General features: G+C 49.7%; 1 protein-coding gene across 1 annotated transcript in view; it reads left to right on the top strand.

Annotated features, from left to right (window-relative positions):
* UNC45B (unc-45 myosin chaperone B) overlaps positions 1-13,313 on the top strand; it is a 28,466-nt gene extending 15,153 nt beyond the window's left edge. The window contains exons 12-20 of the mRNA XM_054709240.1: positions 28-169; positions 921-1,061; positions 3,647-3,774; positions 4,656-4,722; positions 5,232-5,345; positions 5,707-5,822; positions 6,952-7,069; positions 9,431-9,586; positions 11,722-13,313. Coding sequence (XP_054565215.1) covers positions 28-169; positions 921-1,061; positions 3,647-3,774; positions 4,656-4,722; positions 5,232-5,345; positions 5,707-5,822; positions 6,952-7,069; positions 9,431-9,586; positions 11,722-11,982 — 1,243 coding nt within the window. The 3' untranslated portion in view covers positions 11,983-13,313. The remainder of the gene's footprint in view (positions 1-27; positions 170-920; positions 1,062-3,646; positions 3,775-4,655; positions 4,723-5,231; positions 5,346-5,706; positions 5,823-6,951; positions 7,070-9,430; positions 9,587-11,721) is intronic.
* The last annotated feature ends 3,941 nt before the right edge of the window (positions 13,314-17,254 follow it).

Here is a 17,254-nt window from a genome sequence, read left to right as displayed (position 1 = left end):
CCAGCGTCTCTCCCTCCCTCGTTCCAGGTGGCTGTGCAATGCGTCCATAGACACCCGGACCCGGCGCTGGGCAGTGGAGGGAATGGCCTACCTGACGCTGGACGCTGATGTGAAGGATGACTTTGTCCAGGACATCCCTGCCCTGCAGGCCATGTTTGAGATGGCCAAGGCAAGGAGAGCCCTGGCCTCTGGCCTCAGGAGAGATCATATTAGATTCCGGCTCAGAGGGCCTTCCACTGAGCTTGGGGAAAGACCCCTGTGTCCTCAGCCTGGCTGTCCCCTCTACTCCCTGGGTAACCTGAATCAGTCATTTGCCTCTTTCTCACCCTCCTTTTACCTGACTATAAAATGGGCTCACCGCTCTCTCCAGGCCTTCCAAAGCAGTGGGAGGATGAACAAGAGGATGGTATTTGTCCCCTGTGATCCTCAGGAAGTGAGGTCTGAAGGACCAGGAGGCAGTACCTAGCCTCTTCTGGGCCCTCTCTCCCCTTCCGAGCTCCTCTCAGACTCCGTTCCTCCTCCTTTTCACCACTAAAGGGGGAAATGTGGGAGAGTTTCCCCAGGGCCAGACCAGAGGGTGTACACCGCCTATCCCATCCCCACCCGCCCAGGGGAGGTGGTCACACTATGTGAAAGCATGTTTTGGCCTGAACTTTTCAAGGAGGCACAAAGCAAGGGGTGTACTCAGAGGACTTCCTCCCATGCATTCGGGGGTGCTGTTGAGGGTGCCCCCTGCCAGCAGAGCCAGCTCCTTTCCCTCTGTGCCGCTGGCACTTCTCCGAGCTGAACTGCACCAGCCACACACTCCGTCCGCCCAAACCAACCTGTGGACCATGCGAGGGAGCCTTCTTGGAAGCAGAAGTTTGTTCTGAAGTTTTCTTTCTGCCTTTTCCCGCCTCCCCCCTCCCTGGTGCCTCCAGACCTCTGACAAGACCATCCTGTACTCGGTGGCCACCATCCTGGTGAACTGCACCAACAGCTACGATGTCAAGGAGGTCATCCCCGAGCTCGTACAGCTCGCCAAGTTCTCCAAGCAGCACGTGCCCGAGGAGCACCCCAAGGTGGGGACGGGGGACAGCCCAGGAGGGGTCTGGTGTGTGTGGGAGAATTTGGCATAAGGTAAACCGAAGATGATCATGGCACATTTCTCCCACTAGGTGGCGCTCGTGTTTTTCTTAGTTTTAATGTTCTATCTTGGTGAGGGTGGAGCGGTTTGGGGGAGGTTAAGAATACAATCTGTAGTCAGAAAACTAACAGCCACGATGAACGTTTTGCAATTTATGTTGTTGATTTGATGGACATCAGACAGTTGCATTTTATGTTCCCAAAACACAAAAATTTTATTTTCTGGGATATCTGGATTTAGGGATATGGGTGCTAAGTAGGAAAAATGAGAGGAGAGACATGGATCAGCAGTAGCCAATATGTCACAAATTCCCTTGAGGCCCTCTTTCCCCGCCCCCCAATCCCCCATGATTCCCTGCACACAATGGTATACTTTGACTGTGGTTTGCATATGAATATATATGCATTCTATTTCCCACCAGAAAAAAAAAAGTAGACTTTTTAAATGATCAAAGTAATATAACCGTGTTGCAACACAAATAAATAAAAGGTGGAGAGCAGACAAAAGAAATTAAGACCTCACAATGACATCATCCCCCCCAACCCTTGGCATTTGGGTATGTTACTTTACCTACCAGAGGCTTTGTTTTTTTCTATGCACCTTTTTTCTTTCCTTTTCACAGTTATAATCATAATGTAGTTATAATTTTGTACTCACTTTGTGCTTTCTCATGGCTGTGCCATTCTCTGAATCATTTTTCAAAGCTGCATAGTATTCCACGCAGGGCAGAGTGCAGAGCATATACTGCTTCTGTAAAGCTCAAAGGTGGTGTCTAGCGATTGACTGTCAGTCTCTCGCCAGCTACTCTGAGGATTATCTGTAAAGACTATTCAACCCTGGGGCTGACTGTGGGTTTCCAGCAAAACCCAATCCATTGGTATGTCCCTTTTGTCTGACATATCCCCTCTCACTCCTGCCTACATCCCCCATTGTAGGCGGCAGAAAGGCACCGTGTGTCAGACTGGTGGTGGTGGTGGTAGGGGGAGGGTTGAACCAAACCTGGGTTCAGGAACCTCAATATTTGGGTTCTGGCTAGGAAAGAATTCAGAGCCAAGACTCAAACTGTAAGAGAACATTTATTTGGTAAATCACAGAGGTAGAAAAAGTGATTCCTAGAAGAAATGGGCTTAGGAAACAAGTTATGGAGGTAAAGGAAGGGCCTTGGAGCTTGGGAGTGAGGGAGCTAATGGCAACATGCCTGGGAGGGGGGACGTGAGAGGGAAGGGAAAGGAGAAGGCAAGAGCGTGCTCCGAGGGTGGGGAGAGCGCACGGGGTCCTCCATCCTAAGGTTTTAAGGGTGGAGATTTTAGGGGAGGTCCCAGGAGAAGATCTCAGTGGAATATTTCGTAGTCTTCCAGGTATGTCCATTCAGGATTAATTAGCTGGCATCAGGGGAAGGGTTCATTATTCAATGCAGCAGCTGGTCCTGATGTCAGCCATGGCTGGTTGTGTTGTTTATCTGGGCCTGGAGCTGAAATACAACCGAGGCCTGGATGTTATCTCTAGGGAGGAAAGGTCAGGGGTCCAAACCTCAGGACCAGCGATATGCTAGGGGAGGAAAAGTCACCCTGGGGACAAGGTCCCACCCTACAGTTGATTGTCCTTTGCTGGGCACCTGGGGCTTTGCACCCTGGTGACCTTCTGTGCCTGGCCCATCGTCCTTGCTCTGCTCTTGTCTGTCTAACTGCCTACATCCCCCTACCCTCCCACCTGCCACATTCCCTAATATCAAGTCAACCGTTTGCAAGACAACTAGCATATGGGTGATGCAGTGTTTTGGATCATCATTCTTTCATTCCACTCCTCTGTGAATGAAGTGTCTTTGGGATTGATTTCCTCGCCCTATCAGCTACCCAGGCTCTGTGTTGGGAAGGGGAGGGCAAAGGACGAGGAGGGGCTGTTCTGACGCTCACATTGGCAGGACATGCGGTAGCCCCCTCGGCTGTTTGGACAAAGGGAATCTGGAGGAGCGTATTCGTTTCCATTACTGTTATAACCAATGGCCACAAACACCATTGCCCCAAATAACACACATGTATTACCTTCCCGTTCTGGAGGTCTGACTTCTAAAATCGATTTCACTGGGTCAAAGTCAAGGAATCAGTAGGGTGGGTTCTGGAGGCTCTAGGACACAATCTGTTTTCTTGTCCTTTTCACCTTCTGAAAGCCACCTTCCTTGGCTCGTGACCTTGAATTACGTCAGCTTTTTGCTTCTGCCGTCACTACTACCTTTGCCCCTCTCCTCCCTTTTTAAAGTCCCTGATGATGATATTGGGCCTGCCCAGATAATCTAGGACTATCTCCCCAGCTCAAGATCCGTAACTTAATCATATCTGCAAAGTCCCTTGTGCCATGTAAGGTAACATATTCACGGGTTCTGGGGATCAGGACACGGACACCTGTAGGGCCCATTATTGAAAGTACCCCAAGAAGTCAGAAATGTGCCATCTTAGCACCAATACAGACTGGCCTGGTGCCCAGGCCCCTTGCCCATCGCCACCCTTTTGTCTCCCTCCCCAGGACAAGAAGGACTTCGTAGAGATGCGGGTGAAGCGGCTCCTGAAGGCGGGCGTCATCTCGGCGCTGGCCTGCATGGTGAAAGCGGACAGTGCCATCCTCACCGACCAGACCAAAGAGCTGCTGGCCAGGTGTGGCTGCAGGGGGCCGGGGCTGGGCTCTGGCTGGGCAGGGGGATAGAAATGGCCAGGAGTAAATAAGGGAATGAGCCATTGGGGGCGGGGGAGGGGCGCTGGAGAGGAGCCTAAAGGGGATCGGCATTGAAAGTGACATGGCGGGTAGGTCCTCACAAGTGCAAGTTTGCATCAGGAGGAAAGAGGTCACTGTCCGGTTGCCTGGTTTCCCGGTTTTGCGTGGGACCTGCTATTCCAGAGATGAAAGGCACCGTATCTGAGCAACCTGGTGGGCAGGCAGCCAGGCTCACAGGACAATCCAATGCGACGGGTGCCATGAGGGGGGAAAGGCAGAGTGTTGGTTGGAGCACAGCAGTGGCACCCCTCCAGCCAGCCTGGGAAGGTGGGCAGCCAGGAAGGCTTCCTGGAGGATGTGACAACTCAAGGGAGCCCTGAAGGAACAAAGGAGCCACTCCACGGCAGGGGAGGGAAGGGTTCCGGTGGGTGGAAGAGCATATATGAAGACACCAAGGACGGAGGGAGAATGAGTGCATTTGGGGTTTTCCTGCAATGTGTCTGGAGCACGGAGTGCATAGGAGCGAGTAGTGCTAGGTAAGACCAGAGAGGGAGGGAGACCAGGGCCAGGTCACAGGTCCCGGGGTGTTTCTCCTGGTGAGGAGGCAGCAAGGAGCCATTGGTTATCGCCCTAAATAAGGATGAGGTGGCTCTTTGCAGCCTCACTTCTTCCCCAGCCACTTATGTTCTTGGCAGTACCTTCCCAAGGGGCACGTGCACACCAGCAGCACTTTCCAGAGCTTCCCTGGCTCTGACCGGCTGGCCTGCTGATGCCCAGGAGGAGTGTGCTGGCACGTTACATGCCCTTTATCCTTGCTCCACAGGGTATTCCTGGCCTTGTGTGACAACCCGAAGGACCGAGGCACCATTGTGGCTCAAGGTGGTGGCAAGGTAATTGGGTGGGATAAGGTTCTTGGCATCCTGAAAGGTACTCTACTGGGGAAGAGTGTGTGTGTGCGTGTGTGTGTGTGTGTGTGTGTGTGTGTGTGTGTGTACGCACATGCATGCATACTCTATGCCTGACTCAAGAATAATGTACCCTCTGTCCCCACCCGACCTCCTGGAATATGGTCATTCCGGTAACTGTGCTATCTGTTCTCATGGCCCCAACCCCATTTCTGCCTGATTCTGTGATGGGTCATGGGACTTCCTGTGGAATCCCACCTATCTTCCTGGCGCCTGGAAGGAAGCATGGTGCAGATACCTACACCGTGCACTCTGCTACAGAAGAGTCATCACGGAGTCCCTGTTCATCCCCATGTCAGCTGCATAACCTTGGGCAAATTACTTAGTCTCCCTGAGCCACAGTTTCCTCATCTGTGAAATGGGGGGAAAGCACACACTTTGCAGACTGTCACAGGATGTCTGTGCCCCAGGAGTGACCATGCCCTTTCTTGCAGGCCCTGATTCCCCTGGCCTTGGAGGGCACGGACGTGGGCAAGGTGAAGGCAGCCCATGCCCTAGCAAAGATCGCTGCTGTCTCCAACCCGGACATCGCCTTCCCCGGGGAGCGGGTGGGTGTTCGGGTGGGTGGGATGGGGCCGTGGGAGGGGTCTCCTCTGCTCCTGGGGGCCTTTCTTCTTGTCACCCTGCTCCTGGCTTGGGAGGGCCATGGTGTTGTCACAGAGAGGGCAATGAATTGGAGGCGCCTGGCGTCCAGGCCTCGCTCTGCCTGCCTCACGGGGCTGTCCTCTGGGGGACGCCTCTCATCTGCAAAGTAAAGGGAACGATCCTGCTTTTCAGGATCAGCATTAAGGTCCAACCAGACCCACGGGTGGGCAAGTGCTTTGGAAATTCTAAAGCTGGACACCTGTAAAAGTCAGGGACTGGGGACCATAGCCTCCACCAGTCCCCCGCTTCCTCCCTGCCCCACAGGTGTATGAGGTGGTGCGGCCCCTTGTGAGACTCCTGGACACACAGAGGGACGGGCTGCAGAACTACGAGGCCCTCCTCGGCCTCACCAACCTGTCTGGGCGGAGCGACAAACTGCGGTGAGTGGGGTGTGGAGGGAGCAGGCGTGAAGACAGGTGTCCCATGGAGTGTTCGGTTGAGTTGCACATGTACCACGTGCGAAAACTGCGCTCCTCCAAGGGCTGGGTCAAAGGCAGCGGGAAGAAATACAATGGGAGGGGCTTGAATTAACTTGGAAAAACCACATGGTGAACGTACAAGCCAGAGGAGACGGAAAAGACTTCTTTCTTCAGTGGTAAAAAGATGCCCAGGAGGATGGGCAGGGAGAAGTATGTTCCTTCTCAGAAGCAGGGGATGGGGCAGTGTACCGTATTGGGTTGAGATTCTTTTGGTACCAACTGGTTTGAGCATAAAGGGTATTTACTGGCTCATGTAAATACAGTCTGGGGACTCCGGATTCAGGTGCACTTGATGCAGGGGTTACAAAGCTGTCCTGGGGCCTGGTTCTCTGTACCTCTCCCGTCTCTGTGTTTGTTTTTTTAATATATTTTTATTGACTTCAGAGAGAGGCAGGGAGAGGGAGCGAGAGATAGAAACATCAATGATGAGAGAGAATCATTGATCGGCTGCCTCCTGCAAACCCCCCACTGGGGATCGAGCCCGCAACCCGGCATGTGCTCTGACCGGGAATCAAACCGGGACCTCCTGGTTCACAGGTCAGCGCTCAACCACCGAGCCACGCCGGCCGGGCTCCTGTCTGTGTTTTAACTCCCAGATGGGCTTTTCCCCTCTCCCTCACTCACAAGGCTTCCTCTTCATATCCAGCAGGAAAGAGAGACCAAGAGAATTTCACTTCTTCAGCAATAACACAAAGGAGCCTCTAGCTGGCCGGGTGGCTCTGTTGGTTGGAGTGTCATCCCGTACACCAAAAGGCTGCGCTTCTATCCCCAGTCAGGGCACATGTTGCAGTGATGTTTTCACCCTGGAACCTGTCCCTGTGTCCAGGATGCTGCGCTACATCACTTAGTTTATGCCCACTGGTGCCCCTCCTGGAGCTGGGGGCAGGATCTATGCCACAGGAGCCCTGCCGGCCGAGGATGTGGGAGGGATACCACCAGGATGGGGAAAGAGCACCCAGGTGGCCCAGAATCCCACGTGTTCACGAAGGAGAACTCAGTGGCCTCTCTCGCTCCACTCCTCCCGCCCTAGGCAGAAGATCTTCAAGGAGAGGGCCTTGCCAGACATCGAGAACTACATGTTTGAGAATCACGACCAGCTGCGGCAGGCGGCCACCGAGTGCATGTGCAACATGGTGTTGAACAAGGAGGTGAGGGGGCTCGGCGTGGGGACGGGGAGTGACCGAGGCATGGAGAGTCAGGCCATAGACCAGGCCGGGCGTGATTGGGGTTGTTACAATGGTACTGAGGTAGCATTGAGTATATATGGAAGAAATGTGAAAATAGTTACAATTTTAGAATATTTTATTTTTTTATTTTTATTTTATTTTATTTTTAAAATATATTTTATTGATTCCTCAGAGAGAGGAAGAGAGAGGGATAGAGAGCCAGAAACATCAATCAGCTGCCTCCTGCACACCCCCCACTGGGGATGTGCCCGCAACCAAGGCACATGCCCTTGACCGGAATCGAACCCGGGACCCCCGAGCCCGCAGGCCGACGCTCTATCCATTGAGCCAAACCGGTTTCGGCTAGAATATTTTAAATGTTAACATGAATGAAATATTGCTGTTTCCATAGAAACTACATTTCACTATATCTGTGCTCTTCACAGAATAATCATAGGATTTAAAATAATAAAATGAATCCAGAACACGTCAAGGACCTTATGGTCCAATAATGGGATAAATTGTACCCGTAAGATGAATACATGTCTTATTCTTTCCATCCTGCAAGAATATTTTTAAAAATATATATTTTTATTGATTTCAGAGAGGAAGGGCGAGAGATATAGAAACATCAAGGATGAGAGAGAATCATTGACCGGCTGCCTCCTGCACACCTCCTACTGGGGATCAAGCCCGCAACCCGGGCATGTGCCCTTGACTGAAATCGAACCCGGGACCCTTCAGTCCACAGGCTGGCACTCTAGCCACTGAGCAAAACTAGCTAAGGCGTTCTGCTAGAGTATTTTGCTGTGCCTGTAGGTATAACCTCATCAGAGGTAACAACAGGGTGTAAACCTGAGGTTCCCCGTGAACGGAGGAGGGTGGGTTGGCGGGGGGGCAGACACAGGCCAAGTGACCCACCTGGGCCCTCACAGAGGGCCTAGTGTGTGAGACACACTCTGTTTCTCCTCAACTTACGTCTTAGATCTTCTCACTGTTGTAGCAGAAAAACTTGACCCATAAAAGCCTGTTAAAGTCAAAAGGTACAAAGCTACCAGGGCCTGCCAGGGAGCTGGCCTAAGGCTGGGCTGGGGGCCTGGCAGCCACGAGGGGGAAGAGAGTGTGTCCAAGGACAGGGGAGGGGAGAAACAGTGGGAGGGGCAGCAACCTTCCCTGCGGGAGCACCAGCTGCGGCAACAACCAAAATAAAAGTATCCAGTGGCCCTCACAGGGTAGTTCACCTCTCACTCATGTAAGTTCTCGCTCACATCTGTATCAGGTGGTTCCCTTCCACGCAGTGACTCAGGGATCCAGGCTTCTCTGATCATCAAGCCCTGTCTACCCCTCTGCCACCTTGGGAGTGGTCTCTCTTCCGATGGTGAATGGGGAGGGAGACCATGGGAGAGGCACCCGTAGGACTTTACCACGGTGGCCTGGAAGGGACACACATCATCTCCACTCACGTCCCATTGCTGAGAACTAGTTATGGCTGCATCTCGGTGCAAGGGGTGGTGGAACATACTCCTTCTGGGGCAGTTGCTTCCCATTCACAACTGTGTCCCAGGAGAGGGGACCGCACTGACCATCTCTCCACACTCTCACTTCTGAGGGCCACTGACCCAGCTTCAGGGAGAGTCATAACCTGGGCAGCGGTGACCTTTGACTCCTTTGGAGCTCCACTTCTAGGAAACCTGGCCCAACAAAATGCCCTTAAACTTGACAACCAGATATTACTGTAGAGCTGAGGAGTAAGGAGTGTGGGGGAGGGGGGTGTCATTGGGATCTGTCAGGGTCCTGGGCCCCAGGAGGCTCCTCTCCTGCTTTTGAGTCCTTGTAAAGCCTCAGCTCTCCCCTGGTGGAGACAGCACAGCTGTTCCTTAAAACCAAGTAAACCACCCAACCATCCCCCGCTCTTGCCAAGCCCCTGTGCCTGTAGGGAGTGCGAAGTCATTTTAGGGCAGACCCTGAAGGCCCAACGGTTGTGAGAGAAACATTCCAGGCTTCCCCCAAAGGGAAGTGAGACACAGCTCTTCCGGCAACACCTACCCTTGAGGAGTCTGTCTGCCTCTTTCCCTGGGTGGGTAGCTGAATGCAAACAGAGGCTGTGGGGCACGCTATCCGGGGAATCCTTTATTTTCTCTAACCTTTTAGCTGGAGGAGATGGTAGCCCCTTCATCCAGCTAATCAGGGAAGACTTCCAGGGGGAGGCGGCATGGGTGAGCTGCTCAGAGGAAAGCTCCCAGAGATCCTGGGTCAGGGGATGTGGCTTCAGGTGCACCTTTCCCTCCCCAGGCTGGGCAGGGGAGGGCATTTTTTTCTGAGCCATGTACCTTCCTCCCACAGGTACAGGAGAGGTTCCTGGCGGATGGGAATGACCGGCTGAAGCTGGTGGTCCTGCTCTGCGGGGAGGATGACGACAAGTTGCAGAATGCAGCCGCAGGGGCCCTGGCCATGCTGACAGCAGCGCACAAGAAACTGTGCCTCAAGATGACCCAAGTGGTGAGAGCGGGCCCTGGAGGCCAGTCAGGGGATGGGCTCTGGGGAATCTCTCCTCATCCCGACCCTGTTGCCCTGGGTGGTCCTCTGGGGAAAAGCCCATCTCCATGGTAACCACTCCCAGGCCCCCTGTTCCTACCACTTAAGGGGCTTCAGCATGTGTTTCTTAAGGCAAGCTTCTCAACACTGTAGGGTGTGCAAGAGTCAGCTGGAGGGCTGGTTAAAGTACTTTCCCCAGATATTCTGATTCGGTACCAGGGTGGGTGCTTCCAGCCTGGGGACCACATTGAAACTGCGGCCCTAAGCAGCCGCTGCTGAAGTAACTGGCCTCACAACTCCTACTGACACTCCTCTGCAGGGCGCTCTGTGACTCTTCCACTTACGGGGCCCCAGGCATTGCTCTAAGTGTTTATATCTATCAAGTCACTCCATCCTCCCCCAAACCCTGTGCAGTGGGCGTGATGATGATGATCCCTATTTTACCGATGAGGAGACTGAGTGCAGAAAAGTAGCTCAAGGCCACACAGCTAGTCAGTTGGGAAGGAAGTGGAATCCCGTAGGCTTGCTGACCCACTCCTGGCCACGTCTCCCTTCTTCCTGAGGGGCTCAGAAATGTTGGCTGCATTCCTGTCCCCACAATGATGTCCTGATGACTCCTTGAAGCTGGCCAGACCCACCTTTTGTACAACCCTGGGGCCATGTTGGATGCTGGGCCTCTCTAAGTCTCACACCTGCTGGGATATGCCCTGGGAAGCCAGGCAATAGATTTTTCTGCTGGGATCCTATCCCAACAGGATCATCACCCTTCCTTTCACCCCCAGCAGCTCATTCCAGGGACTGATGGACACTGGGCCCATTATCAGTCAGTCCACCAGCATTGAGTCTTTCCCTGAACCCTACCACAGTTAGCTGAACTTTCACTTCCTTTCTTTGTGGTAGGAGACTCAGTGTAGAGTTTGCAGAAGGCTACCTAGAAACTGGGAAGTCAAGGATTTGCCTTTTCTTCCCCCTTGTCCTCTCCCCATCTGAGAGCAGTGCATGTAGAAAGGTTTTCCTGCTTACTAATGGAGGGTGTGGTAACAGGAAGCACAGAGGAAATGTTTGGGTTAGTGTCTACAATCATCATTCCTACCCACTTTTATTTGCTGAGCTCTCACTATGCTCCAGCTCCCATGCTAAGCTCTTTCCACGGATCATCTCCTGAGGCTTGCAGAGGTTAAATAACTTAGCCCAGGTCATACCATTGGTAAATGGCTAAGCTGGGACCTGAACACTGGTCTTTTTTACTCCAAGACCCATGCTGATAACTATTCTACTCTGCTTCCCACGTATGTCTGTTGAATGATTAAGAGCCAAGCCTCCTGGTTTTATTCTCAGCTCTATCTCTGTCTCCTGGGGTGATCAGAGGGATCTAGAGTCCTGTCTTCCCGTACACAATGGTTGGGATGCTTCACACCTGAGAATGGAAGAGAGACACAGAGAGAGAGAGAGAGAGAGAGAGAGAGAGAGAGAGAGAGAGAGAGAGAGAGAGAGAGAGAGAGAGAGATGGAGGAGAGGATACACTCCAACTCCAGTGTTGATCCAGTTGAAGTCAAGGCTGGTGGAGTGCACACCTAGAGCTCATGTCTCCAGGGGCACCTGGGTTAGCAGAAACAGGCCTTGACCATGTGCCCAGCGTTAGAATCCTCCTCTTTGAGACCCTCCATCCTCGTTCTGCTCAGGCATGCAGTGAGCCTGTCCCTCTGCTTGTTAAGATGCCTAAAAAATAAATGGATGTGTGGCTATGTATTTTCTACTATTTCCCGATGTGTGTCACCATAGATGGCTAAGTTACTTTCCCTCCCTGGACCTCAGTCCCTCCACTTATAAAATGAAAGCGATTGGATTATTTCAAATTCCTATTAGTTCTCCAATTCCTGCTCGGGTTCCAGTAAGATGGGTATCACGCAGTTGGTCCCAAGGGGCCCAAGTAGGCATATTCTGAGTCCCATACACACATAACCAGAGTCCCGGCTCACTTTGCCCTTTCAGAGCCCAGAATCTGGGCCTGGCTAATGCCTTCTATTTATCTTGTCCAAAATCTCCTCTCTCTGTCCACCCACTGATTCCTCCAATCCTTCCTTATCCATCTTCCCCAGACAACTCAGTGGTTGGAGATCCTACAACGGCTTTGCCTGCATGACCAGCTGTCTGTCCAACACCGGGGCCTGGTCATTGCCTACAACCTGCTGCAGGCTGATGCTGAGCTGGCCAAGAAGCTGGTGGAGAGTGAGCTTCTGGAGATCCTGACTGTGGTGGGCAAACAGGAACCGGACGAGAAAAGGGCAGCGGTGATTCAGACAGCCCGGGAATGTCTCATCAAGTGCATGGATTATGGCTTCATTAAACCAGTGTCTTAGATAGGAGTCCACCAGGGATGCTGGGGCTGATCCTATATTGTGCAGAGTCCTGAGCAGGGAACTCTTGGAATGTCAGTTCATCTAGGGATCGTGGTAGTGACAATGAAGCCTCCATGTAAAAAAAAAAAAAAATACTTGATTGTTCCCTGAGTTGTAAATCTCCTCCTTCTCCCAAAGTGTGTCTGTTCCATTGGCTCTCCTGTTCCCTGTCTCCCTATATCTGTCATGTTACAGAAATTCCTAGAATAATTTTTATCTGTAATTTGGAAGACAGGTTGGATAATTCTTTCTGTACCCATTCCAAAGGCCAGGATAATGGGCTGAAGTTCTTTATATTTTGAAAAAGGAATTGTGTGGTGAGGTAGGGCCTTATAGGTGTGTGAATATAAAGGTGAGTGCTGTGGAATCTGGCTGTTGATCTGTGCTGGTTTTCATCCTCTCTCTCCCACACTGTTTGAATAAAGCTGCCTAGAACTGTATGCACTGCCCTGTCCCAGCCCCATGTCACATCCCATCGCTCAACTATGATGGAAATAGGGTTCACATTCAACAGGGTAACATAATTTTTGCAATTTGTTTGGGTAAATCTTCCAAGCAAGATGAACATGATGAATTTAAATGAGATCAACTCAAAGTACTTTAAGAAAAACAATTTCACTGGTTCATACAGCTTGTCCATCCAGGGAAAGGTCTGGTATTATTAGATCCAGGGTTCAAATATTGTCACCAACATTATTTTCTAGGTGGGTGTCTTAGTCTCTCTTTCATCCTCCCTCCCTATATCTTGGCTTTGATTTCCTCTGGGTTAACCTTATTTTCTGGTAGCCTCTCTCCATGTGGTAGAGAAGATAGTCCAGAGGAGCTCCAGGCTTATATAGTTACTAGACGCCTGGTGCATGATCTGTGGGGCGACTGGCAGGGCAATGGGGGAGGGGGGCCTGCTCACACCCACCTTGGCCTGGCTCCGCCCACTCACCTGCTCCACCATCCCACTGCGGTCTTGCTCTCATCAGGGCCCATTGGGGCTGGCAGCGCCTCCACTGCTGCCAGCGCCTTGTGGCGGACACTTGCCATGTTCCGCACCGCCCCCTGGTGGTCAGCACACATCTAACTCCCCACCAGTCAAACTCCCACCTCATGGGGACAATTTGCATATTAGCCTTTTATTATATAGGATTATTGAGAGGAAAAAAGAAAACCTACATAAATGAGAAATAGTACCATGTTCATGGATTGGATGACTCAACATTATAGAGATGTATGTAAATTATTTCTAAATTGACATATAGACTCTAGGAAATACCAACCAAACTCTGAGCCTTTGGTGAAGGGTAGGTGGTGGGGGTGGGGAGGTGGGGGAGAGACAGGACAGAGACTGCTAAGTTGTTTCTGGAATATATGTGAAAATAAAAGTCAAAAATAGTGATGATTGTCTTTTTTTAAAACATATTTTTATTGATTTCAGAAAGAAAGGGAGAGATAGAAACATCAATAACGAGAGAGAATTATGGATCAGCTGCCTCCTGCACGCCCCTACGAGGGATAGAGCCCATAATTGGGGCATGTACCCTGACCAGGAATCAAACCCACAACCTTTCAGTACACAAGATGACGCCCAACCAACTGAGCTACACTGGCCAGAGCTTATGGTTATTCTTATTTTGCTCTTCCTAGTGGAATCAAATAGTTCTAGTTCTTTTTTAAAATTTTTTTTTTAACTCTCAAATCTTCCTCTCTATCTACCCCTATGCACATCCTGCCAATATGGTTATATCATTTTGGGTTTGGACAATATTCAATGTTTATCTTGTTATGACTCTCTAGTCACAGCTGTGTTAGATCATACACTGTGAGTACATCTCATTTCCTGTACACTTTTCTGCTTGACTCAGGATTTATAATCATCTGACTTTATGCTTGTTTAGTTTTCTATGTATCTAACAGTAATTAACTTCCAAATTCTCTGCCTCAGACAAGAAAACTTGTTGTTGTTAATTATACACATTACCATCAGCAACAATTTTGTATCATCAGGACATATTCCCCTTAGCCCTCTTCCTTTGGATCCTGACTGGTAGGGTCTGTAGGCCCACTCCTCAGCTGTCCTTCTGGGCTCCCCCTTCCCATGCATACAGGGTTTAACTTTTAAAAAGTTATTTCTTGATGGATTTTGAGTGAGAGAAAGGAAAACATCCATTTAATGTTCCACTTTTCATGCATTCATTGGTTGATTATTTTTATATATATTTTATTGATTTCAGAGAGGAAGGGAGAGGAAGAGAGAGATAAAAACATTAATGAAGAGAGAGAATCATTGATCAACTGCCTCCTGCAGGCCCCACACTGGGGATCGAGCCACAACCCAGCCATGTGCCCTGACTGGGAATCGAACCGTGACCTCCTGGTTCATAGGTCGATGCTCAAACACTGAGCCACACCAGCTGGGCCATTGGTTGATTCTTGTATGTGCCCTGACTGGGGATCAAACCCACAACCTTGGCATATCAGATAACACTTTGACCAACTGACCTACCTAGTCAGGCCTTATATCCAGTTCCCCCCCACCCCTCCCTCCTTCCCGGGGTTAATCGTTGTCTCCTGGATCAAGTTGTTTGCAGGAGAATAGTTTGGCAATAGGACCTGGGCAATGCTTGGGGCACAAAAGTTTCCCTGATTCACAGTACATATAACATGGAGTTTTATAACGAACTGTTATGAGGGTTGGTGTAGTTTTCCTCTTTTAAGAGGCTAAATGCTGGCAGTGGTAGAGCTGTTTGTCTCTCTCACAGATGCTTTTCAGCCCTGACGATGATTTCAAAGATATCATGCCTCCTTTGCCAATTCTGCTATCAACCCAGGGATAAGAAAATTCCAACAGCCCTTCAGTCTGGTTGTTCCTAACAAGTAGCCATTGATTTTCCTTCTCGGGGTCTGTAAGCCACTCAACACAGAGACGCCCCCATTCTGCTGGCTGCGCCCAGGATCTGCAGATGCAGGGTTTCTCTCTTGGTGTTCTCACCTCTACTGCACTTGGGAGCCCTGAGCCCTTCCTCACAGACAATGAGTCCGCATTATTGTGGTTTTGTTTCTCACTCTCACGCTTGGGCAATGTGTAAAAAGAAACCAGAGGTTTCTTTGCTGTGATATTTTACAGTTTCCTCTTCTATAGGCAGTAACAATAAATATTTTTTAAACGCACTATTATTTAATGTCTGATCTGAAAAAAAAATTTTTTTTAAAGAAATAAAGGCCAGATGGATTACATCACAATGTTAACAGCCTTTGGGTGGTAAATCTATGTTTCACTCCCTTTAAAAAATTTTTCCAGTATTTCTAAAAATTGAAATATTAACAGTATAGGTTTACCAATAAAAGAAAATACAAGAGCCCTGGCCGGTTTGGCTCAGTGGATAGAGCGTCAGCCTGCGGACTGAAGGGTCCCAGGTTCGATTCCGGTCAAGGGCATGTACCTTGGTTGCGGGCACATCCCCAGTGTGGGGTGTGCAGGAGGCAGCAGATCGATGTTTCTAGCTCTCTATCCCTCTCCCTTCCTCTCTGTAAAAAATCAATAAAATATATATTTAAAGAAAAAAAGAAAATACAAGAAAAGAAAATGTAGGTAAAACATTTTTATTTTGAACTAATTTAGACAGAGACAAGTTGTTAAAACAGTACAAAGCTCTTCTTATCCCTCACTCTGCTTCCCTTAATATGAACATCTTCTAAAACTACTAGAGGCCTGGTGCACAAAAATTCGTGCACTGGGAGGAGAGGGGGTGTTCTTCAGCCCAGTCTGCGCCCTCTGGCAGACCAGGAGCCCTTGGGGGATGTCCGAGTAACTGCTCTCTGCGGGAGGCGACCAGCAGGGCAATCTGGGGACAGCATCTGCCAGTGAGTAGCTGGCACCACCACCCCTAATCGCCCTTCTGCCGCCACGGGTTGCCCACTGACCCCCCCTTCCCTGTCCCCTCCCTCTGCCCTCTGGCACCTGCCCTGGCTGGCCTGGCACCGCCCACTCACTGGTCCTTCCACAGTTAGGTCAATTTGCATATTGGGCTTCAATTATATAGGATAGGATAGTACAATGATTAAGATTAGGGCATTAAATTGGTATACTATTATCAATTAAATGACATACCTTATTGGAATTTCACCATTTTCCCCACTAATATCCTGTTGTTGTTTTTTCTTTTATTAGAAAAGAAAAAAGTAAGACCATGTGGGGAGTAGCTTGTTTTTTGTTTAAAAAGATTTTTCCCCCCAATCTGGGACTCACATGATCTGAATTATCCTTCTGTGTCTACTCTTTATGTCCCTTAACCTTCTTTTATATCTGATATATTTTTAATCCTTTCCTGCTTTATTTTTTCTGTAAGAAGTTCTCAATCTAATGATCTAATTCAGAAATTAATATTTTACCTTTTTGTATTCTATGATTTACCTCATCTCTTGGGTTCTTTATTTCATCTATTGTATTTCACATACCTAATGGTTCTACTTGGTTCTTTTTTAAAAAATGATTTTTAAATTGATCTTTTTAGAAGGAGGAAGGGAGAGGGAGAGAGAAACAATAATGTGAGTGATACACCATCCATCATGCCCCCTACTGGGGATTGAACTCGCAACCTAGTCATATGCCCTGACTGGAATCGAACCAGCAAACTTTTGGTGCACTGGACAACACCCAACCAACTGAACCACACCAGCCAGGGCAGTTCTTAATATTTTCATTCCCATTTTATATTTATAATATCTTCTCTTTTTGTATATTTATTACATTTTTAAAAAATTCTTGGTCCACCTATTCTAATAACTCTGCTTCCAATCCAGTTTGTCGATTTCCTTGTTAAGGGTGTTCCGTTATTTGGGGGGGGGGGCGGGGTTTGAGCTGATGTTCCCCTGGAGGGACCTGATACTCTGGTGGGGCAGTGCCAAAAGCCAGGTCCTAGTTGATGTCAGCCGGGTGGACTCCAAGGGAATGGAGGAAACGAGTGCTAGTGTGGACGGCCCAGACACCAGGAAATCATGTTTAAATACTTTAGGGTAGTTCCCGCCCCCAAGCAAAGCCACTCTGCAGGTCAGGGCTTTACCTTCAGCAGCCCAGAGAGAATCAATTTAGGGAGGCACTGCTATACAGTAAATCATTGGCTTCGAGTGTTTGGAGGAAGGAGGGTAGCGTAATGAATGACTAAGGCCAGACAATCCCTAATTCCACATCCTAGCTGCCTTGATTTTATCTCTGTGGACTACTGTATTATTGCCATTGGCAGTT

The sequence above is a fragment of the Eptesicus fuscus genome, chromosome 20 (genome assembly GCF_027574615.1).
Source record: "Eptesicus fuscus isolate TK198812 chromosome 20, DD_ASM_mEF_20220401, whole genome shotgun sequence".
NCBI lineage: Eukaryota > Metazoa > Chordata > Mammalia > Chiroptera > Vespertilionidae > Eptesicus > Eptesicus fuscus.
This window is presented reverse-complemented; position numbering and strand designations above follow the sequence as displayed.